The sequence below is a fragment of the Eleutherodactylus coqui genome, chromosome 8, assembly GCF_035609145.1.
Source record: "Eleutherodactylus coqui strain aEleCoq1 chromosome 8, aEleCoq1.hap1, whole genome shotgun sequence".
In the NCBI taxonomy this organism is placed as follows: Eukaryota; Metazoa; Chordata; class Amphibia; order Anura; family Eleutherodactylidae; genus Eleutherodactylus; species Eleutherodactylus coqui.
In genome coordinates, this window is record NC_089844.1 from 87782891 (window position 1) to 87808521 (window position 25631).

A 25631-nucleotide genomic window follows, 5' to 3' on the forward strand; every position below is an offset into this window, starting at 1 on the left:
TGTAGATACCCTGCTAAGGCCTGTAGCTACAGCGTAGCAATAATGATAAATGTTCCAACACTTTTTCCTAGGGGACTCTAACAAGGGCAGAAGAATGTACAATTTAAGAGTTTGTTTTATGACCTAAAGACGGGTTACCAGGCTCACGGAGAACGCGGTGCCGCGGTAGGCACGCTGCAAGTGGAATTTTCCTTCATCTAAAGTATACAAAACCCCCCAAATATTTGGTGCACTGCATCCTTAGTTACCAGGGTTCACACACTCTGCAATTGTCCGCTTGTCTCATTCCTGGCACAACACAAAGTCCAACTATCTAAGAAACCCATCAGGGTGTACATCTCAGTGCGCTGCTTGAATTAACACAAGTTCTAAATGTGATTAATTTTCTTTTATGGCAACATCAAAGACACGCAGCAGGAATCTTTACTGATCTTTAGTGAAGTTTTTCTCTTCCCCGTCCTAATTTCTTTCCGCCTGTAGAAACTAGCTGCAGAAACACACTGCAAAAGGGTTTTCTGGTTGGATAAAAAATGTGCCCACATCAACTGTTAGTCGAATGTCATTGCACTGCGGCTCTGCAATATCCATCATAGGGTGTCGCTAGAAATCAGAGGATCGATTCCTATTGAAACTCTTCCATATTGGAGACTTTAGTCATTACAAAATAAAGAAATAGTCCTATTATACTTTTACCGTATTTGCACCCTCTCCTGAACCCTATTCCACCAGGTTAGGCAGCCACCAGTTGATGCATTAAGGCAGAGATCAAACAGGGAGATGTCGGCACATCTCTCAAGAATATTGGTTATGGAAACGGTTGAACACCTTTAAAGGGGTCGTACAGGATTAGAAAAACATGGCTGATCTTTCTTCCAAGAACACTGCCATGTCTGTCCGTGGATTGTTGGTGGCATTTCCCCTCCCATTCCATTTGCTTGAATGGAGTCGAGCAGCGATACAATACTAAGTACAACCCATAGACCGGTGCTGTGCCGTTTCTAATACTCTCCCATTTTTTTTCAATGAAGGTCTAAAAAGCTCTGTGGGCAGCCCAAGCACAAAGCCGACTGTCCTTAAATACCCAAAGTGAATGCACATTAACTTGAAACAGAAGACAGGCACTATTCTGGATCTACCGTTATGGGCAGTTTGGAATTTTGCATTTTTTCAGAAAACGTCCCATTTTTAGTGGCTTTTTGCATCAAAAAATATCCGCAGCCAGATCTTAGCTGTAGAGCCACGTTGAAATATGAAACCATGTGACTTTTTAGGGGTGATTTTTTTTTTTTTATGCATATAAAAAAAAACTGTGTAAATAGAAAAATTGGCACACATGCCAGTTAAAAGAAATAAAAAACAACAAGATTTATTACTACATTCATTTTTGGGGTAAAATTTTTTTTTTAAGGGAGTTATCCCAATAGGACAACTCTGGTCTAAACGCCCTATCAGGAAATATTGATGGAAGATTCTGGAAAGAAGTGTATTGGTGCCAGAAAATTCCCCTCGGTGGTAACAACTGACGGGTTGGGATTTTCATTAGTAAGTTCTTGAAGGAACGGCTTCAGGCAAGGTGGTTGTCCAGATAATACGACCAGTTTAATCTTAATATGGGAAAGTGGTTGAATTTAAAGGGATTGCCCAGTGTTCGAAAAAAGGGTCTGCTCCCACTCCAAGAAAAGAAACAAACAAAAAAATTAAAATCACCGCTCTTGTCCATGGGCTGTGTGATCGTACAGCTCAGTTTTAAACAGATCGTCTTTATATTCCTGGACCACCAGCATTTTTAACTAAATGAATCAATTAATATGATTTATACAGACGTCACTGCTAAGTCCTCCATCACATCTGATAGAACACATTTTCATTGCTATTATGTCCTTGGAGGAATAAAGTAGTAACGTTTTGCACCTTGAATGCGGTCACGTCTCCTTTCTATACTTAGGAGTCTGGCCTGAGCTTTAAAAAAGTTAGGGGTCTGATATTTACATAGTCTGTTCTGGGGGGTCTAATAGTAATATAAAAAGTCTTAATATATTTAGAGGGCCCAAAATTAATTTAAAAGTCTGATCTGAGGTTTGTCTTAATATGGGGTGTCTGAATTTATTATTTATCCTCCCACTTTTAGATAAGCCACACCCCTTGGAATGGCCACTCCCATTTTACCACGCACGTCTGCTCAAGTACGACCCCGCGAAGGGCTCTCTCAGGCGGATCTCTCTGCACTACCGGCACATGTATCCAGAATTAAAAAGAAAAAAAAAAATTCTACAAACGGGGAAAAAAAAATCCCTCCACTTTTAATTCCCATACAGCGGCTCCACTTCATTGCAGAAGGCTAGCGAGATTTGTGACCAATTTAAGCCTACAACAATATAATTAGGTGCGTAGAGGCCTATAAGCAAATCCAAAAAGTTCAACATTATTATAGTAATGATCATCATAAACTACTACAGAAATCCGACGAGCGCGCCGTGTTTGTTTACCCTGCTGGGGAACATGACAGATGACGGTAATGGTCCTCGAAGACCGTCCGAGGATCCTTCCTAATGACCAGCGATGGCGGCTTATTATGTACTCCGGTACATAGATGACGTTTTCTTGGCCATAGCATCGGATTCTTTGAAATCTAATTTAATTTTTCAAGTCGCGTTACTGAACAAACGTACAGCCATACCTATCTGTGATCAGCGAGTGTGAAGAGGCTAATGGGTTGCTAGGCAACCTGACATCTGCAAAAAGTAAAATAAATGTACACGAGAAAATGGCTGACTGCATCGCACTTCTTGTTAGACAATGTTCCTTTCCTTGGCAGACATGGAAGAGGGCACATCTGACCATCCGCTCCCGCTTTTGTTTTGTTTCCATTAGATACTGATAGAAAACCGATGGGAATTTACTTTTTTTTTTTCTTTCTTTTTTCTTTTCTCCACAAGCTGTAAAATGTAGTTGAATAAGAGAAAGACGGTTTTTAATGGCGGTGAGCGCTCTTTTTATGTATTGGCTAAGTTTCTGAACAGGATGCATGGGGAATATCAAATGCGCCCAACAGCCGCAGTCAAGATTTACAGACTGGTAGAAAAGGTGAAATGGCGGCACTTCATTTTCAGATGTCATGAAAAGTAAGTGTTGGAGAAAAGAGTTCGGACATTGCTATGCACTTCATTAAAACGACTTTTCCTCCGGATGAGAAGCTAGGAAATAATGGACGTTTTCATTATTATTACATTTACAGACAGAGTTGGCTTGACAGTAACGTATGGGAGTCACAGCGGTACTGGCTGGCGAGCATTCCCTTATCTGACAGCTCGCTGGGTAGTGCCCAGTCTTTAGAGGCAGTTAATACACCCTGCTGTATATCAACGTTCTTCACAGATTAAAGTAAAATGTCATGTTGCAGTCAAGATAAAAATAAATGTACTTTAGTTTGTAAAGACATTACTCAACTTGTACTGTTCCAGATATTGGAAGCCAAGAGCTGCAATCATAATTCTGCTGGTTGTTATTGGAATCAATCCACAGACCTACAGAGAACCTAGTAACTTAACAGGGAAAGTTATATTTTACATCAAATTACTGTGAAAAGACTACACTTTCCAGAATGCAAGCTCTGAAGAGAAGAGACACTGAACAAGCAGGGAATGTTGGGAGATTTGCGCTCTATGAAATACTGACAACAGGATGTGACATCCGATAGTCAGATGTATGGGATGTGAGGATAAATAGGTTGGCAGAGCACAGTATAAAAGTTGGTGATCAGAAGTGGAGCACGGACATGCTATACTTCGAAGGTGTGAAGGAAGATAGGCGCTGCCAGTCTAGTAACGCTGCTCAACCTAAAGCTCTATGACATCAACATGCACAAAGGAACATAGTGAGAAAGATTAGAGCTCTGGCACAACTTATGATCGGTAAGGTACTAACTCAAACATGCCAATGGTATAAATAAGGTAAAAGGGTTATTGGAAACCAGCAGGTAACACTTTCAAGACTGACAGTCGCAAGCTTTGCTGCTGGCCGCAAATGTTTACTATTACCCGACTGTTAGATCATGGTGACTATGCTCTGATCTGCTTTCAGGACCAACTGTCCAGTCATGTGAAGAAGAGGCACTTGGCCTCGAAACGCATTACTTGCTTGTTTCAAATAAAGCTTTTAACTCTTTCATACCACTGGCATCTTCAGCTCTCAGTACCTCACCAATGATGGGCCTTTCTCACCATGGAGGTTGTAAGTTTTGAGCTTTTTACGCAGCCCTCACCACCTTTTTTTTTCTTCAAAAAAGGAGAAAGACCTGCGAGAGGGACAGCGCTGGCCAAGGACCATCAAATTTACTATAATTACACCACAAGTTGGTGTAAATTACAGATTAGATACAAACCTACGGAGACTTTAATCTGCCATAGATTTGAGAAAGTGGCGCGTGGCTGGCTCAGGATGCGGCTAAATTAATAATAGGCTTGCAGCTCTTACATAATTGTTGACAAAGAAAGATGCTCCAAATTTACTAAGACCAGCATGTCAAAAACACTGGTTTTAGATAAATGTCCACCTACATTCCTCCAGTGAGATGAATGAAGCTCTTACAGTTTGTGATGCCAAACTCAAAACCCAAGGCTCCACCAGGAAATTGCATCTCGTAAAACGAGCAAGAGATAAGGTGGCAGGCAATGCTTACAAGGGGGCAATTCAACAGACAACACTGTGAAAGGGCGCTGTGGCAGGCACTTCCCAGAGGGAGAAGGCAACACTGGCAGGCTGGTGAAGTGAGGGTAGCACACCGCTGTGGGGGGGGGGGGGGGGGGGGGGTGCCATGTGAAGTGTGGCTAGTATCACTGTGGAAGATTGGGGGTGAGAAGGGTAACAAGAATGGTAAGAAAAATAAGTTTTGTAACGTGCTTTAAGGCATACTGCTCTGTGCATGTTTTATAGGAGTGTAAAATGAAAAAAAAAAAGGGATTTAGTACTGTGTTAGCCAGTAGAGCAAAATGTAATGGTTCTCAGTAAGAGAAACCAAGTAATCTTATAGATATGAGACCTTTTAATGTCTAACAAAAATACATGATGTTATAGCGAGCTTTCGAACCTCACAGGGTCCTTCCTCAGGCAATAATGGAACAAATCATGTGTATTTATTAAATACGTTGCTCGATCACATGGGAGGGCAGGAACATGGTGAACTTAATTTGTACTAGATAAACACCAGAAACAGAGGGTAAGAGGGCACAGACATGGGGTCAGTAGCATTTAGATAAATAGCAGGGAGGGATGACCATAAGTCATTTTTTGTCCTGAGAGCCAGGATGAGCCACACAATTAGACAGGGAAAGACTGGATTACATGTGGCAAAACATTTATGTGGTCATGGACAAAACATGAAACAGATGAGAGTTATCATACTGGCAACTTCAAGTCGCAGACGTCACTGAAGAATTTGGGAGTATAAATTTATGTCCATTTTTGAAACCCTCAATAGTGGAATGAACCCCGGAGCGAGGTTCTTGCATCAGTGGAGAATATGTGAGGTCTGAAGGAGGTCAAAAGGGGTGTCCTTAAGGAGAACACCCAGATCGTGTGTGGGGACACCTGGAAGGGTGAGTGGGTCAGGGGATGGCATCATCTCTCCCCAGGTATAGCACCAAGAAGGAGTGCTATTCCCAATCATTGTTTTACAAACTTGGTAAAAACTCGTAGTTTGATTTGAAGGAATGCTGCCATCCAATAGGTGGTGCTGCAGAGATATTGTTCCATCCTCCTTGTTTGCAGGTCTGAAGGAGAGAATTTACATTCCTTGTCACTGGACTGATTATTTACTGCTATTGTCATCCCTCCCTGCTATTTATCTAAATGCTACTAATCCCAACATGTCTGTGCCCTCTTACCCTCTGTTTCTAGCATTTATCTAATGCATATCAAGTTCACCATGTTCATGCAATCCCATGTGATCATGTGTATTTATTAAATACGTCGCTAGATTTGTTCCATTATTGCCTGAGGAAGGACCCTGTGAGGTTCGAAAGCTCGCTATAACATCATATATTTTTGTTAGCCAGTAAAAGGTCTTATATCTATAAGATCACTTAATTTCTCTTATGGAGAACAATGACATATATGAGTGTTGCACACTTCACGTCAAGAATGTGATTTGTTTGATAGACTTGCTACGTCGCTCTGGTAAAATCCGCCACAGAACGGCTTCTCTACGAGGGTGAGTCTTGAAGGCCAATCTCACATTTGCCTGATTTACTGACTTAAGCGGTTGTCACGTAGTAAAAACCTGACCGGCAATCAGACTTGTGGAAGTTAATTTTTTTATAATTAGATCCATATTAAAATAATAATTAGCCTGTGTACCTTGCGGTGTGACGAACACAGCGAAACACAGGGGAGGCTAGTTCCTGGTCAAGAACATTTAACCGGAGTTAAGTTAGTCATTAGCCTGAGAATTTGTTATCAATGCGGCATTTTTCATTTGTGAATTGTGTTTGGAGAGAAAAAAAAAAAAAAGAACATTAGGCTGGAAAATTCACGAACAGCACTCAATTATTTGTGCCAATATCATAGCAGCTTGAGACTGAATGTTAATGCATTAGATAATCAGTGTACTTGGCGTCAGAGATGATATTAAATAAATAATAATAATAATGAAGATTGCAGAGGGAACAAATTACCCAAACAATATCGGGAGGCGACGGCGTTCTGCAATCATAGGACGACGTACTACAAACATTGTAATCAGCGGCCGTGGCATTTGTGCTTCTATTTTCTTCTTAATAACCCAGTGTAGAATATAAGTCAGCGGCAGCCGTCACAACTCAAAGCTTCTGAGATATGCTGGACAATTCACAGGGAAACTTACACTGGTGCAAAATAGGTGGAGTCATCTTTGCCTGAATTTGGGTCGGATTGGGGTATATACAATGCAGCAGACTTTTCTCTAACCGGCCCATTTATCTAAATCTGTCATGAGAAAAACGTCTATGGCTTTACTTAACAGGTATAGTTATACAAAATAAAAGGGTAGGTATAGACACATCACTCAGCATGCAGATGGGCAAATTGCTATATGTAGGTGCAAAATACTGATGAACAATCACTCATACCTACCACACTGGCAGCGGCATGTGGTGCATGTTTGGGTGCAGGGCAACCTGCTGGGCTGCATCGTATGTGGTGTCATTAGTAGGTTGTGAATCGGTGTTGCACACTACATGTATCATTTGGCCTGATACCCTTTTGTATGTGTTATCTATATACAATATAATGCTATGTACTATATAATACTAAGCAACCCCTCCCCTCAATAGGTGGTCGGTATGTGAGTGGTTGTTCAGCAGTATAATGCACCTGTACAATACTCCTGCATATAGCAATTAGCTTGTCTGCCTGCTATGAGATGCTGTGTATATACCTGCCCCTGTATTTTGTATCAATGCATCAGTAAGTATGACGGCATTCTGTCATTTTTTGAATTTATATGTCCATCCTCTGTGATTCTTACAAGACATTTAGATGTAGGGAAGGAATTTCTTGCATCTGCTACCTGTGAACATACTATTTGGAATCTACTGTATATCAGCCAGACTCTGTATACAGCGCCCATAGCTTGACATAGGCCCATAATGTACTTTAAAGTACCCATCGAGAAAAAATTACATCTCTTGCGTGATCTTGACGGTTTCCTTTTTGGGGAAAACGGCTGTGAATCAATTGCTAGTTGTAAGCAGCTTTTTCTGTACTATGGAGACCTGGATGTAAAAGACAGTCTAGATATACGGCAATTTTACTGCAGCTCATAAGACAGGGGAAGTGCTGCGTTTTCTTTATAGTGCTCTTCAGTTCATGATCCACTCCTGGCTTTACACCATAGTGGGGACCCGCTGCTGTTCTGTAGCACTGCAGGATCGCTCTTGCTTATAAACAGAGCAATCTTAATAACATGAGTAAATTGACATATTAGCAATTCCTTGATACACAGGTACAATTTCACTTCTTGCTCACCAAAGTCCATGAATATGGACCACAATAGGACATGCTGAAGTTTTTTTCTTTTTTTAAGCTCAACATCGGTCCGCATAAAAACGCCTGTCTGAATGCATTAATTGGGTCTGTGTGCCGTCTATATTTTTACTGACGAAATACAAACAGAAAATCCGCCCCTGTGAATGGGCCTTTAGTGTTCGGGTCCATCCACACAAGCGTATTCGCTATTAGTCTGTTATCCGTGTGTTCCAAGGACGGCACATGGATCCGTCCAATACATCTCCTTGGACAACATTTTCTCTGCTATCGCATTACCAAAGATTATTTAGGTATATTATACATGCCGTCCGCTCACCGGTTACAAGTTCTCTTATTTCTTGGTCATTGGTTTTTCTCAGTAGTCTAAGGAGGGCGGGGATTCCACCGGCGTTCTTCACCGCAATCTTGTTTTCATCAGTAGATTTGCCATATACAAGATTCCTTAAGGCGCCGCATGCATTCTTCTGAACTTCTAGAACCTTGTGATCCAAAAGATCCACCAGATGTTTTATTCCTCCGAGTCGACACACCTGACGAGTTTAACCAGAAGAGGTAAAGAAAAAAAACGCATTAAAAAAAAAAAAAAAAAAAAAAAAAAGATTATAGCAATGAACAATTAAAGAACACTACTGATGCCAATGCATAAATATACACGCTGTGTAGACACAGATAGGGCCCCCATGGATGCAGGCTCAGGCACACACCGCTCCTCTCCTCCTGCAAAGCTTCCTTTTAAAGTGCTTGAGCAGAATTAGATAAACTTGGCCGCTTTCTTCCAAAAACTTTGTCACAGCTGTCCACAGGTTGAGGCAGAGTTACTAAGGGTGGTTTAAAGGGGTCATCTGGGTACATAGTACTCCGTAAAACCTTGCAGTATTAAAGTAACAGATTACATCCTCACCCTTCCACACTCCCCGGCCGCTGTATATTCATACACATCCTTTCTATGGGTTTTTGAAACGTTTTACAGATATACAACATTCCCCAATTAGGTTACGTATATGTGGTATACAAGCAACAAATGAGTAAAGAAAACCATTATTATGACTGAGCCCGCTTTCCGTGGCAGGCAGCTGTAAACCTGGCTTGAAAGAGGCTTTAAGCAACAAAAAGGTGCATAGCAACATAAACCACAAAAGACAAGGGAAAAAAGGTTTCATTCAGGAGAAGCTCTTCATTGTGACAGGAAGCTCTTGGAAGGGCACAATGTACTCAACAGGCCAACAATAACCCAGGAAAACAAAGTGATAGTTTTTATTAGTATTTACCTTATATCACATTTTATTCCATTTTTTGGATGTTGTAGTTAACCCCCTCCCACACACACACACAATTCTGTCATTGCATTTTTTTTCTTATGAGGGCCACTGTGTGGGATAAATAGTTTGAATGTAATATTTTGGACCTTTACAGATGTGATGAGACGAATTAGGCTAATATTTTAAAATACTTTGTGTAAACTGTAAATAAGGGGGGTTATGAACTTCATATTTCTAATTGATTTTTTTTTTTATTGAACTTAAGCTTATTTTTTAAAGTCACCATAGAGGATTTCAACTTGCAATCATTTGATCACTTTTACAATATACCACAATACCAAAGTATCGCAGTATTTCTACTGATGTCCTATTAAAGCTTGCCTATTGTAAGACTTGATAGGCTGAAAAAGAAGCGTAACTTGAAGCTGATTGGCCCCAATGCAAAATCTGTAACAGGGGCCCAAATTGTAGTGCTTTATTCATAGTACTGGGCTCCCTATATTGAGAAGAGAGGCATTATGGACCCCTAAGGCTCCTGGGCCCGAAAGCAACCACATCCCGGTGGTCAGAAATCGCTAATCTCCTCTGGGTATGAAGTGAGCTCAGCCCTCAAGCCCGCCTTATACAACCCTTTGTGACCTACGATGGGTATTATCCGCCATAAATAGTTAAGGGGTTAAATAGCAAATCATTAGTGAAAAACATCTCCGGGAGGTTCTCTACCAAGAATGGAAATGTATCCTGATCTACCGCATGCCAAGCCTATGCAAGGCTGCCACACCAGTAAAGGGTGGCCGGTCCAAAATGTGAATGGATTTCCAGAGAGCAAGAGTAAGGTTGGGTTCACACGGGGCAGATTTTCAGCGGAATTCTTATGGAATGGCCGCACCGAAAAACGTGATAATTCCGCTGGAAAAGCGCAGCTTCAAAACCCACGGCCTTTAGCTGCGGGTTTTGGAGCGGTTTTGCCGCTGGCATTCCACTGCGGCTTTCTCTCCCCACAGAGAGGCCGCAGCAGAAACAAAGAAAAAATTTAAAAAATTGACATGCCGCGGAGTTGAATTCCGTGTCTGTCTGTTTCCACAACAGATTGGCCGCAGCGCGTGGACGGGATTTTTGCACGGAAAGTTCAATAAACATGCACATCCAAGAACACTGAGATTTTTTTGACCATTTCTTCCAAATCTCAAAAGAGACTTCTAGAGGGGTACAGTAGTTTTCCAAACCGAACCATCCCTGAACGCCCGCTGTATATAAAGAAAAATAAAACTCCGTTGCAAAATCTTTTTGAGGTCCGACCTATGAAACCCAACGCAGAAAGCCGCGCTTTCAGGCTACAACTATTATACCATCAATTTGGATGCTGGTGTGAATCCTGAATTCATGTGAAGCGCACGTGAAAAACATCGTTCTCCCTAAATAACAGCGTTTCATTTCTGCCGCCTGAATGTGGCTTGTAATCTGTGACAGGGAAAAGATTGCCATCATTTCAGTGGAGTTTAAAACACAATTATTGCTATAGGGAAAACGCTTTGTTATGTATTGATGCAGGTTATTTCAGATGGATTTGGCAGAGTTTTTCTTGCGTGTCCTAAAAGCTGCTGTTTTTCTACAAGTCGGTCAGTGTTGGCAGAATTCGGGATGCTGATCTGAAAACAAAGACCCTTGATGCAGCGTCAGGACTGAGTGCTATTGGAAAATGATTATTTGCAACACGCCATCAAGTAACTTGTGGCTTCAGTTCATCGGCTCATAGACGTATTCTAACCTGAAGCTCATTCATGAAGACAGAGCTGGAGCGGTCTAGGATCCTATAATAACCACTCTTTTCTAACTATATAAATATTAATAGTCGGAGTCTACACGTTGCCCGTTAAGGCTCATGTCCACGGGCAAGTCAGATTCCGCATGTGGGAAGCTGCATCGGAATCCGACCCTGCCGGGGCCGGACATACCTGTGTCTGTACTGCAGGTGTGTGCAGAAGTGCCGACGCACATGCGCAGTACTTTTTTTTTTCTTTTAAACTCCTGCTTACCCACGGCTTGTCCGCAATGTCAACTGCGGACGGGCCGTGGATTGGCCAGCTTCCATGGAACCACACTAAAATGGAGCATGCTGTGATTTGTTTGCCGCATGCTGAATCCAGAATACAAATCTGCATGTCATAATTCAAGTGCGGACACCCATGGTTCCCCTATGTGAGGCTTGAACTGTGTATCTTTTGCAAGGGTGACCCACTTGGATTCCACAATGCAAATCTGCCTGTGGACATTGGGCTTTATAGTGTGTGTAGTTTTTTTCCTCTAACTCTTAAAAGATCACTCAAACTTCTTGAAAATGCTCTATAACAATGAAGCAATATGGAGGATCTGTGGGCGTAGTAACATAGTATGTTAGGCTGAAAGGAGACAATGTCCATGTTCAGCCAGGCATGTAGCCTGCTTTATGGATGGTTTCCAGGCACAACAGTTTCCTAAGCTGAAATAGAGAAGAAATAACAACCAATGAAAAAAAAAAAAAAGATGGAAAAAAGAGGTGTTAAAAAAGTTGAGGATTAACCCTTTGCAGTCCAATTTTAGATTCAGGGTTTCCTAGGGGTGGGGCTTTCTTTTTCTGCCATTATACAATGGTACCATCTGCTGGCTAGAGCCAGCACAGCAGTATGGGACATGCTGGAGGGGTCCCCGACAACACAGCGGCGAGTAATATACAGTAAAAATAACCTGCCGGACGTCTTCCGCCATCGGAGCCGTACAGCCTTCAATCAGAATTTCTTCAAACATCAGACAGTGGATTTAAAAGGGTTAAAACTCATCTGCTATCTACAAGTATCTGATCTGTGGAGGTCCAACTGATCACAAGAATAAGGGGTCCCGTGTGCCCTTGTAAGAACAGAGTGTCAGTCGAGCATGTGCGTGCTGCTCCATTCTTTTCTATGGGACTGCTGCAGTTTGCAGAGTGCTGCACTCATCTCTTTGGCAATCCCAAGGAAATGAGTGGTGTGGCAGCGAGCCTGCTCAGACATCGCTCTGTTCATACACAAAGACACAGGACCCCCAGAAATCAGACACACATGCCCTAACCTGTAGATAGAGGATCATTTAAATGGATTCCGTTACCAGGTTTATGAAGTTTGACTTGATTTTGGCCCCCAAGTCACGGAAACAGGCCGTGCCGGTATCTCTCCATCTGCAGACTGACGGCTCTGTCCCTTTGCGTGTATAAGGACAGAGCTGTCACTCTGCATGCAGTGGGTGGGAACAGGCTGGCGCAGCTTGCCTCCATGACTCGGATAGGTTATCAATAGTTGATCGTGAGGGGCTGCCGCTCGGGACTCCTGCCAATCACCTGACTGAAGTACCAGCTTGGGTCAACATCACTGCCCCTTCAGTCCACACCAGGCAACTCTCAGACGACGTGACTAATGAAGCGATGTCATATCCCTAAGAGGCAGTCGTGGAACACTTGAGCGCCACAGCCTCTTCAAAGTTGATTGGCAAGTCTGGCGGGCAGTGGACCCCTGCTGATCAACTATCAATGACCTATCCTGTAAATAAGACATTAATAGTTTAGTCCCAGAACCCCCCTCTAAAGCTTCTGACAACCCCATATGCTACATTTTCTGATTCTAGAGTCTGTGTGGTGGTTTTGGTTCACGATGAAAGACAACCTTGTGCCCCAACAGAACCCCCTGATTTATAATGGGTCCATTTTTGTAGTCAAGTGTGACGGCAGCACCAATGAATGGGGTTTGAGTAATATATATATGATTTTTTGGAACAGAGGTCTCTCTTTAAAATCTTACCTCAATTTTGATCTTATGATCCCCAAAGCAGAGATGTTGCAGGTAGGCGGCTGCATTTGCTTGCACTGAAGGAAAGTGATGCTGAAGCATATGGATGACCTCAGGTAGTTCGGGATCACGCCAAGCAAACTCTCTGAAATAATAAGGAAACAGATTTATTTTGGGCAAAGTCGAGGATTCAATCAAGCCGCTTCACAATTTCCGTACAGCAAGATGTACAGCAGGTGGAAAAGATCTCTGTAAGAAACTACCAGGGAGAGTTAAGAGAGGGAGGCAGACGATCACCTGGGTTCTTGAAAAATACAGCTTCTGCAAGGAGCCGTGACGCATCCTAATGGTATGGGAGGTAATGGGCAGTCGTGCACTGGATGGACCAGGCCAGGAAAGTGCTGAGCGGCCTTGGCTCATAGCGCTCTACCATAGTTCAGTCAACAAAGGGGGTAAAACTCTGCCGGTAAGACAGATTACTCTAGTTAATCTTTGCTGGTATGTGGGCTTACTGGCAGGCAAGAAACAAAAGGAATCAACATTCGCTGTATAGCTGTGCCGCCAGACCATCAAATACGCATTATCCTGACATATGCCACAAGCTGCCGTTTCGGTAGAAGTTGAACACACTCTCAAAAAGTGTAGCAGCCATTTATCGTCCTCCTTCCTCAGGCTGCAGCTCACGTGGGCCGCTCGTCAGCGAGGAAAGTGACAAGACTAATGATCGTGGCTTCTTGGACTGAATACAGTTCTGAACACTCCAAAAATAAATAAAAAGTAGATATTATAGAATCTCAAATAAAACTAAAATAAAAAACATGTATAAAAAAAACTTCAGAAAAAAGTATAAAAAGGAAAGAAAATTACTAAAAATTACTAATTACTAACAGGGTGTTGGAAAAGGTTTATTTTTGTGTTTACTAAATATTTGCATTCCCGAAGATACAACAATGCTGCAGTATTTATTCTTTGATTTCCAGTTCATACGTGTCCTCTGTTCTTCATGGAAATGTGTTAGTAAATAGACAACTGTGTGGTAACCCTTCCCTGGGTCAGGGAGGTCTCTCCCTAAACACCAATGCAGACGGTGCCAGACTCTCTAACAAAGGCAATGGAACACCTACTTGTCAATATATTTATATTCTTCCAGGAGGAACAACAGAGTAAAGATATTTCAGCATTGTTACCCGATGACAAATACAAAATAGTGGCTAAACTAGAAACGGGGAACTGACCGAACCTCTTTAAAGAGCATGTACTAGTATAATAAACATTATAGGAGATGTATCACCCATACTTTACTAACTAAAATCAGATAGTCACACATTTTTTATTTTCCTAATATGTTTTTCTTTTCTGACTGTGGAATTTTTTTCATTGCATTGTCTGAACACGACTATAGGGCCTGAGCTGAAGTGAACCGCATTTAGAGATCAGCTTTACAGCAGCTTCATGGGCCACAGACACAATGGAAAGGAGGGGACCCAGTGACCTCTTTTGGAGTGTTCTAGGCATGCTTTGTGACTTCGTATGAGCTCACTGTGCAGAGAAGAGTAGGAGGTGAGCTGTGACCATCACCTATGGTAGATCCTGTGTTAGCTATGTAGAGGCATTACCTGTCATTGTAATCCAACCTGTGATGATAATGAGGGGACTACTAAAATGTATTCCCCACAGAACAGGAAGCAGCAGACTATGGGTCCGTTTATAACAAATGCTTTATCGTTTGAACAACAGTCCGAGTTCGCTCATGCAGCCTGTTTATATACAGGCTGATACATCGTTCCCTTGATCAAATGAGAACTGTTAACTCATTCGCTGTATAAGTGTATGAGAACATTTGAATGATCGATGTTTAAACCAATTAGTGAACAAGATAACGATGATTTTTATGAACGCATAAAATCAAAGGCAAACGAAAAGCGAACGATTTATCGTTGCTGCGTGTAGATCGAACGATTATTGTTCATTTTTACTTGTTTCAACGAATCGTTCTGTGTAAAAGGGCCTTCATATTGGGGTACGTCCCCACGTAGTGGAATTGGTGCACAGATTTTGACGCGGATCTGCAGCAAACTTTACCCCATCAATTCAAAAGTTTGAAATCTGCTGCGGATCAGTGTGAAAACCAGTATCAAAATCCGCTACATGGGACCATACCCTCAAGGTTTAATTAGTGTGCGAATTGCAGGATTTGGGGATATTTATAAATAAAGAGCATTACATCAAAAATGTATATTGAAAATCAACACAAATTCTTTAAAAATATGTTGCACATACAAGCCTGATTTATACAATAGGCCAGTTTCTGAGGACACATTCCTTTTTAGGCCTCCTGCAGACAGGCGGGTCGGATCTGGCCCTGCAAGCAGCGGCGCCCGCGCGTACCTGCTTTCATTTTCCTTTATTCTGTACTGCGGAACTTTCCCCGTGGAATTGACATTGCGGATGGACTGCCGGACGGACGGCTTCCATTGACTTCAATGGAAGCCACCTGTGTGGAATCCGCAGGAAAATGTAGCATGCTGCGATTTTTCATCCGCGAGAGGAAACCACAATTTGCTGCCGCTCGTGTGCAGGAAGAATTACTTTTGCATTGCATGCTGTGGGCGGTATTTGCTTTGGAATCCAGAAGCGGACGCCCTCTCTGGATTCTGCAATTCAAATGTGCCTGTGTGCATTCACCCTTAGGGAAGCTTAACATCTGTCAGGTCCTCCAACCGGAAGGTCCATCACAGATACGGCTGAAAATACTGAAGCAGTGCTGCATTTCAAAGCTTTTTCTTCGTCCAAAAGCCGACCAGCTGGGCGGACCGCATTATAGTCAATGGGGTCCGTCCGATGCTGTTCGGTTCTGTCCAGAAACGGAGCTGTTAAACTAGGTGGATTCCCCTTTCTTGCTCCCCGAATGGAGCAGAAAAGTGGAACCCCGGCTACAAGTGTAAAACCCCCCTAATTGAGTCATCTTTTCTGTGAAGATGCTGATAATCCTATTTAGCGGTGTCTTGTGAAATCCATGTTATAACCAATATGGCTGCCAATATGGCCCCACTGTGGTGTCCTCTAGCCTCCGCAACGTTCCATCTGAATAGTTATGTAGTGATACACAAGCTGGACATTAGTTTACTAGAGGATTAGTCATTACTGGGAATGCTGCGTGACGAACCCTGCGGGAGATGTTAACAGCAGCCTAGAAACCGCAAGAAATAAGAAGAGGCTAAACTCTAAATTTAACTACTCTCTTCTTTTTTCCCCAAAAGTTCAGGATTTTTGCCATTTTTTTTGCTGCCATTAGTGGTGCTGATTTTTGACAATAAATTCTAATTCCATTCCCCGCAGGTCAGAAGTGCGACCCGACAACTGCTTTCTGAACGGATACAAATTACAATGTGGATTGGAGTATTTTGTAACGCAAATTAGACCGCAAGGCACTTTTGACATCACTTAATATTAAACAGGAGTAATAAATTACCTCCGTACACAAAATGTATAGTTCTATCAGACGAGCCGGCAAACATCTCGCAGCGGTGAATATTTAGTGCTAATCATATTACGCATGAAGAACATGAATGCAGGCTGGCAAGACGAGCGAGGCACGGAGCCGCCGGCAGATATCGATCGGCCCAGCGAACGGGGCTTGGAAGATCAAAGCCGCAGACGCACGGAGGTTGTTACCTGAATTGCCGCCAGAATCTTGCAGGGAAGTAGACAGGCACAATGGCTCCTGGCATACTGAAAAGTGATACACCAACGTCCTCACAGCTCATGACAGCTCAAGTCACCCGACAGGTAGATGGCATGGCACACACCTTACTGCAGCATCATAAAATGTGGCTGCGTCATAATTAATTATACAACTACAACGGATAAAAGGAGGAGGAGGAGTCAAAGCCAAAATATCTGGGATGCTATTATTTCTTTTCATGAATTATTTTGAGATACTTTAAACAGTTGTCGGGGATGGTTTTTAGTTAATAAGGTGGGTCACGCCTTCACCTATTAGAGTAGAGAGAGAGCAGATACAAAGGACTGCAGCTCTGGAGAACTCGGCACTGCTGTGCATTACATTCAGTGGGAACTATGTAATGCCACAGGTCTCCTGTGAGGGCGCTGTAGGGACACTGAACCTACAACTATTACACAGCTGGAGGTCTCACAAGTGAGACACTATGCAGTCACCATAATGGATAAACCCCTTAAAAAGAGCGTTTAACCAAAACGCAATAAAAAAATAAAATAACTACCGCGATACTTGGTGTTCCATCTCGTTAAGTTTAAAAAAAAAAAAGAATTCTCAGTAGTAAAGGCCCTTTTACACGGAAGGATAATCATTCCAAAAATCATTTAAACGAGCTAAAATGAATGATAAATTGTTCAGTGTAAACGCAGCCAATGATTGGACAAGCGATTGTTGGCTTTTTGTTCATTTTCTGCAGGCATAAAAGTCATCGTTGACTCGTTCACTAATTGTTCAGTTTAAACATCGATCACTCAATCCTTAGCACCGTAACGAACTCTCGGGGAACAGAGCTGCATACATGCTACTGAAAATCTACAAACACACGGATCAAGTGCCAGATTTCATGAAAGGCTGCACTGTGGCTCATAATTAAACCAACAGGTGGCGCTGTGCTCTCGTCATGTACAGCTACACACTAGTCCTTACTACCTCCACGTAGTTTACAAATCACTTACACTCTTGGTTTTAAAAAAGGCTGAAAGCGTATGTTTATGCGTAACGGAAAATGGTACGGGTTTTCCACAGTGGAAAATCCACAGTCAAATCCGCATCACTACCACGTCAGCATCTGCACCACCAGTGTGGATTTTGGTACAGATCTGCAGCCGATTTCACCCCTTCTACTGAAATGGTGAATGTGCACCAAAATAGACACTGGTGTGGATTTTGATGCAGTTTTTGACATGGAAATGGCGCGGCTTTTGATGCGGAGAATCTTCATTGTTTTTTGCGGTGTGTGAACGTACCCAAAATATGGAGCTGTTCACATATTATAAGCTTAGAAATAAGCTTATAAGGTTTAAAAAAATTAAAGTCGCATGCAGCGCTTTTTCTTCCATCCAAAAGTCGGGCAGCTGACTGGAAAGCGGACAGATCACGTAATGGGTTCCCTCCGGCACAGTTTGGTTCCATCCAGAGATGAGGAGTTTGGCCGCAGGGATTTCCTTCCCTGGTCCCCAAACGCAGATATATATGAGATATATTACCATATATACTCGCGTATAAGCCCAGTTTTTCAGCACACTTTTTAATGCTGAAAAAGCCCCCCTCAGCTTATACTCGAGTGAGGTAAAAAAAAACAAAAAAAAACAAAAAAAACCCCGCAATACCCACCTCACAGCCGGCGACTGGGTCACTGGCGTGATGGTCTCCCTGGCGGTGTGGCAAGCTCTTTGAGAATTCTCCCCACTGTCAGGACGCTGCTCAGCTTTCAAATCCCCCGCCGTCAGCGCTTAGTTAGGTAAGCGCTGTGATTGGATCGAGCGCCAGCCAAACACAGCCGGCGCTTGATGATTCACAGCCATTCAGTGGATAACATCACTGAATGGCTGTGATTGGTTTATGGAGCGTTGGCTGTGATTGGCTGGCGCTCGATCCAATCACAACTCTTACTTACACAGCACTGGCGGCAGGGGAATTCAAAGCCGAGCAAGAAGATGACAGTGGGGAGAAGTCTAAAGCAGCTTGCCGCACAGCCGGGGAGACCATCGCGCCGGGAACACAGACGCCGGCTGGGAGAGGAGTATTGCATTTTTTCTTTACCTAGTATATACTCCACTATAGCTCGGCTTATACTCGAGTCAATAAGTTTTACCAGTTTTTTGTGGTAAAATTTATTGACTCGGCTTATGCTCGGGTCGGCTAATACTCGAGTATATACGGTATATTATATGGAAAAAGCACCACCCCAGTCATTGGGCAGTTTCTGGTATTGCAGCTCAGTTTGACCTACTTTAATGAGTTTACAATACAGTTGAGTGGTGCTGTATCCTGTATTATGAAAGTACATCCCATGACAAAAGGTACAATATACAGTGTTTCATGGTTTCATACATCCATATAAAATGATGAGCTGCTTAGTAAAAACTTTACTTTCTGTATCTTTTATCACTTTTTAGTACAGAATTATTTCTTCTTAATGCCCTTTTACACGGAATAACTATAATTATCGTTAAAATAAATAAATGTGTTCAAACAAGCAAAAATGAACAATAATCCTTCAGTGTAAACGCAGCCACGATTGGACAAATTATAAATAATTCGCTTTTCGTTAATCGCTAAATTGTGAAGTTTGCCGTTCTCCTGTTTCAGGGGAGCAGTGCACTGTGCGAGCCCGTACGAGCGCTGTCAGTGTGAGCCCAGGCGTTAGATCACATCTGACAGCAGTTTGGAGATAAGCTGTCAGCCTCCAAAAGGCAACCAACGAAATTTTGAAGGCAGCTTTGTATTGTATATGAATGGTCATAAAAACACCTGAAAGAGCGACACAAGGAGTGCGAGTGTTAACAGGTATTCTGCCGGCAACTACCACCAATCGATGATCTAGCACGTTGATCGGCACTCGTTAGACTTCCATTTACAGGCATCAATCGCTATGATTATGAATACAGTTTGGGATGAATAATTGTTAAAGCGTTTCCATTAGTGCTGGCGGTATTCTCCTGCTTACACAAGGATGTGCTGTCAACAATCTAAACCAATGAAAAACTAGCGTTTTACTGTCAGGGGACAGATGTTTGCACGAATTTCCGCTCGGCCGATGTCTGCCTGTGTAGATGGACCCTTCTCAACTATGTGTTACCATATGGATGTCCCAAATTAGTTCGGATTAGGTAGATCAGGCTTATTGGTGGATGCCCAAACCCCTACCAATGTCCTGAACACAAGGTCCTGACATAGGATCTCGTCGCATTGTTAGGGCAGCATTACATGGGATGACTATTGCTTCTGTGCTTTCAGACAGGAGCAATAGTCATTCGGTAAACGGAGGTGTAGTACGCCGGAGGTCTCTTCTGGCCAGCCGGCTCCATTCACTGTGAACAGGCAGCCGTTCAAAGAAGAAGGTCTGCCTGTTCACACCAAGTGAGAACTCGCTCACTAGTCGCTTTGTTTCAGTGAGATGAAGAGACTTCTCGTTGAGTACCTGTAGGTTCTGCATTTACACAGGATAACCATCACTGGAAATAGCTTGTTTGAGTAATTTTTTTCACCCAATAGTTGTCATGTGTAAGAAGGGGGTTCTTTACTGTAAGAGCACTGAGACTATGCAGCTCTCTGCCCGAGGACGTGGTGATGTTGAACTGAGTACAAGAGGGGCCTGGACATGTTTCTTCAGCGATACAATATTGTGTTATAATCATTACACTTTTTAGGGATTTTACCCATGTGGTGGTTTTACTGCTCTATTTTTTTTTTCTTCAGCTACCAAAATTATTTTCGCAGTGTTTTTTTTCCAGTGACATATAGGGATATTTTTTAAATATCTTTTTCACTGACTTTTTTCCCCCCATTTTTTTAGTTTTATTGGGGGTAAAAAGCTAGAAAATATGATTTCTTTTAACATTTATAGTTTTTTTTTAAATTAGTATATTCACGCTAAAATAAAGTATGGGAACGGGTACCTAATTTTTTTCAGACGTTTTGATATATAATATGTATGATTTTGGATTACAGAGCACATACGGCGACAGTTTTGGTCGGCGTCAGCTTTAGGTTATATTTTTTTTAGGTATATATTTTTATTTTATTTTGTAATTTTTTTTTTTACTATCTATGTCTCCCATGATGTCATAAGAAATCCTGGGAGACATTCATGTGTTTTTTTTTATTTTTTATTTAACACTTTTCCATTATAGCTGGGGCATCCATAGGAGCCCCAGTTGCATCACCTGTAGTGACAATAGTCACTGGCAGACCTGATCAGGGTCTGCTAGGACCTTGTAGCTCTGCTCTGGAAGAATGATTTTCACTTTCACTCTTTAGTACATAGCACTCAATGAGAGCCGAGCACTAGAAAAAGGAGACGGGAGAAAGGGTTAAGAAACATTCCTGCCTTCTCCCACGGGTTCTCAGCTTTCACTAACAGCTGACAACCTGACCTGCTTCAGATTTTTTATTTTTTTTAAACTATCGGCTGGGTTTAAAGCCCAGGACTAAGCGCCATAAATTTACCGTGCTTGGTCCTAAATAGGTTAAATGGGGAAAATTGACTTCTACCTCATTGTTTTTTTTTGCCTTCTTCTGGATCAACTTTAAGGAGCAATAGGTTGAACTGGATAAATATATGTCTTTTTACCAACCTTATAAAAGGGCATTGCTGACCCAAACATCACATGTTGTTACCCAGCATCCCTCAAGTCCTGACCAGCACAAATGTGTGACTAATGAGTGACTACTACAGTGATACAACTTCAGAACTGTTGTATAGCCAAACTAAAAAAAGAGCCAAGTGTCCCCTTAATAAGGACACAGAAATCCCAAATCCCTAAGGTTTACTTGCCTGGGATCCTTCTGTATGCTGTCGATCGACGGGGACCTCGTGGTTCCATCGTCCGCCTGCGCTACGTGCGGCATCCTGTTAAAGCTGCCTTCAGATACCCGGTACGGCATTGATCTGTATGGCTCTGCATAGGTAGCTGCAGTGTTGAGAGCATAATTATTTCTTTGGTATGCAAGTGTGTTACGTTGGCTCAATGTCCTGTGCAGATTACCCGACCCTAGCAAAATAAAACAACAAGTTCACGCCGGCCCTCCAAAAATGACATCGCTACCATAACAGTTACTATAGGGCCCCCCCATTACTCAATACACACAAGTACAGCAGCGTTAAGACACGGGTGGTGATGAGAACAGCTAGTGAACGCTTTATCCCTGGGGAGTTACAACATGCGGCTGTACAGCTAGGGGTCGACAAGTATACAAAGTATGACAAGTTTGCTATTGGTCCAGTGTCAGACAGGCGCTTCGAACCCTCAGTGTATTATACCTCTGGGAAGTTTTCAGCCATTGAAAGAGTTTAAAAGTGTTTTCAGGATTAAACCATTGGTGACCCTATCCTCAGGATAGATCCTCAATAGCAGGTTGTTGGGGGTCCGCCAGCCGGCACCCCTACTGATCAGCTTTTTCTGGGGCTGCTGATGTGTGCAGAGAATACATAGCTCCGTAACTGTGCAGTGGCCTGTAATAGTACTGTAGGCTTGATGCTATACAAAGTGAATGGGATCTAGTCTGCAGTACCGTTCCAGGCCACGGCACAGTGTATGGCACTGTGCATTACCAGCGGTTTTGGGCACTCCATGAAGAGACGGTGAGTCCTATTGCCTTACAACCACCAGGAACCATTAAACCAAAGGTTTTTTTATCCTGTAGCACTAAACATTGGCAACTTTGTAGACCAATCTCTTAGCATTCAATATCTCTGCTTACAGTCAGTGAATGGCAATATTCATGTTTACATCCTGCACTGCATGTTAAGTACTGCATATCATAGCTTTTGCCTTTAGGAGGAGCCTCTGGTTTGGCTGACAGCAGTTAGTTTCTAGTGGAGAGCTAATTTGCAAACTTTTCCCCATGAAATAATGCCTGTAAGGCTGGATTCACATGGCGTATGCATCCGCTGTACTGTGTATTTGCGCTTTGGGTGTTACGTTTTTGCACGAGCTTCTACGTTTTTAATGTACTATTTGTATGTGCAATTTGTGTGCACAAAAAAAAAAAAGAAAAGAAAAGAAAAAAAGAAGAGAACAGAATCACGATCCCAGCTATCGAACTGGCCAATTAGTGTAAATGGTTCCATTTCCTTGCGCAAATGTGCAAGAAAATAGAACATGCGGTGTGTTTTATGCACGAAAATCAATGGGTTCTGTTTACTGGGTACTCAAATACAGCTGTGTGAAACCGACCTAGGTCTGCACACACCAATTGAGTTGAAACTTCTATTCAGAGGTTCCGTTGCACATTTGGCACAAAGTAGCTGAAGATCGAGCGCTGCATGCTGGTGAAATACTGGGCAGCTGAGCGGAAACTGAACCGATTCCATTATAGCCAATGCGGCTCATTTGGCGCTGATCAGTTCCATCATAAGACAGATCCGTTCGGCCAAGGGATTTCCCCCTTCCTGCTCCCCGAACGGAGCAGCAAAACGGAACCCGGGGCGCAGGCCTGAAAAAACCCCGACTTCCGTAATTCACTCTCTGTGGAACGCACACAAGAATGCTTCCACTCACTGACTGCAAGCAGAAATTGTGTAAAAGGAGAGAAACGAAACACAAAGTTGAAACACTTTGGAAAATAAAAATAAATAGGCTACACGTATAGTTACATAAAATCTGGAAAGCATGTTTAACATGCATATTTCCCAGGAGGTGGACACGTGAGTCTACAGTATGTCGGTATAACAGAGGTATGCACACGGCCTGTCTGACACCTTATTACAACAATACACTACAATGGGATATTAAAACAAATGTAACAAGTAAATTACATCATGCAACATAAACCTGTGTTACTGAACTACAGGATGAGGTGTTAACGTCAGATTAATTCACACTGGACCGGTGGAGTGGGTTTTACCTCTGTCTTCCATCTCTACACACCACCAGTAGGGGGCCCCGCTGCTCCCATGTCTTGCTTATAATTTACCAGAGCCAAGAAACAAAAAACTTTGTTTTTCTGACAAGACTTAAACCTGCAACATTTGTGAGGCACAAAAACTAAAGTATCGTTTCATCTATCATTCCAACCTGGAAGCTGGCGGATTGAGTGGCTGCTATAACGGCTCTACTGTATAATAGCATTAGGTTGCCAGAGCTGAGAAGCAGGAAGTGTTGTCATGGGGGCGCAGGAGCGTCACTAACACCAACCTCTAATATAGGGGGTTTTAAATACTTTGAAGCAGCTCCATTGTTAAAAAAAACAAAAAAACAACAACAACTCATGAGTTTCCCAACTTTTTTGTTTTAGTAAATACTTGAATGCTTTCTCAGAGCTCAGTGTTGGGCAGTTCCTCTGTTATTCCTCCTAGAAATTTACAAACAACTGGGCGCTACCAGCTGGGGGTGTGTCCCTTCTGTGCAATCAGTGCTTACCTTATCAGACTGTGGACATACCCGTTTGACAAGATGAATGACAACTGGACGTCACCAATTTATTCATTTTCAGTAGGAACAACAGAGGAATGGCACAACCCATACTTATGAGATAAGATGCTACAACACAGTTCTTTTACAAGAAATGCAAGAACTTAAAGGGGTTGTCCAGGTACCGGCCAACATTCCTCCTCTAGGGCCCACTGTGCTAAAACAACAAAAGAATCAGTACTTAACTCGTCCTCTGCTGCCGCGATCCGCTGCTGCACCTCGCCGTGGTCCCCATGTTTGTTGTGGTAGATGCTACTACCAGAAAACGGCTGCGGCCTCTGTTCCAAACTACTGGCATCATGGCTCCCAGGATGTGATGCTGATGCCAGGAGAAAAGGTGGTGACACTGCAACCATTGATTGGCTGCAATGGTCAGATGATGTTCGGTGACATCATCTGCTATAACAAACACTGGGACCACAGCGAGGCTGCAGTGCTGGATCGCAGTGACCGAGAACAAGGGAAGTACTGATCCATTTGTCATTTTAGCACAGTAGGAGCTATATGGGGAATGTTGTCTAGTAACCAGACAACCCCTTTAAAACAGACACGTCAGGAGTGCTGAGAGGTCCTCTTAAAAGCTTTCATGTCACAAAAATGTCAGAAGCGTGCTAAAGCAATATCACATTTTTCCAGAAAATAAAACTGCTGCTTACTATGAAGACTGATACCGCCACCAGACGACCAGTCGGGTCAATTTGTTGCAGCACAGGTTAGGAGTTGTAGTTTTGCCACAGGTTGCAGACCACTGCTATAGACCAACAACATAGCTATTAGTAAGGGCATGACTGAAGGATGCTGTAACCGCAGTGTGCTGCAACCCTAATAATGCTGGCAAGATTGTACAACCATTGGCTGCTGAGTCTCGGTGGTGTTTCTGCTGCAAGCAGGTACTGCATCGCAAGACTGCATTCCCCCCAAAAAAATGTTAAAAAAAAAAAATCATTAAATAATTAGTATACTTAAATTAAAAAAAAAAAAAAAAAAAAAGTTATTTAGGCCATTAACATCATTCAGGTTAAATGAGTTGTCCAGTTAGGAGCTGTTGATGGCCTATCCTTAGAGTAGGTCATCAGTAGCTGAATGGCAGGGGTCGCCAACAGAAATCCCACTATTTAGTGTTTGCCAGGCCATTGAACTCTGGTTTGGATCAAATTTCTCCCAAAAGAAAACCGCTCCATTCCTCTGCAGTGGCCCAGCTTGGTATTGCAGGCCAAGTTCCCATTCATTTCAATAGGTGCTGAGCCTGTAATACCAAGCCTAGCCACTGTAGGGGGAAAACCGATGTGTCTGCTTCCAGCAGAAAATTAGCTACATGTCCAAATACAGTGGCTTGGTGAACAGTGGTTCCCCGCCGATCTACTAACAACAGTCTTTCCTGAGGAGAAGCTATCAATAG

The 25631-nt window shown here is 42.7% G+C and overlaps 1 protein-coding gene across 5 annotated transcripts in view; it reads right to left on the reverse strand.

Annotated features, from left to right (window-relative positions):
* The window catches only part of PKP4 (plakophilin 4), a 271047-nt gene that overhangs the window by 43930 nt on the left and 201486 nt on the right, over positions 1-25631 (reverse strand). For 4 of the 5 annotated variants that reach the window (XM_066575995.1, XM_066575997.1, XM_066575993.1 and 1 more), the window contains 3 exons: positions 21595-21811; positions 13088-13220; positions 8339-8552 (listed from right to left, as the gene is read on the reverse strand). In XM_066575995.1, the coding sequence (XP_066432092.1) occupies positions 8339-8552; positions 13088-13220; positions 21595-21811 (564 nt within the window). The remainder of the gene's footprint in view (positions 1-8338; positions 8553-13087; positions 13221-21594; positions 21812-25631) is intronic. The other variant, XM_066575996.1, reaches the window with a different exon arrangement.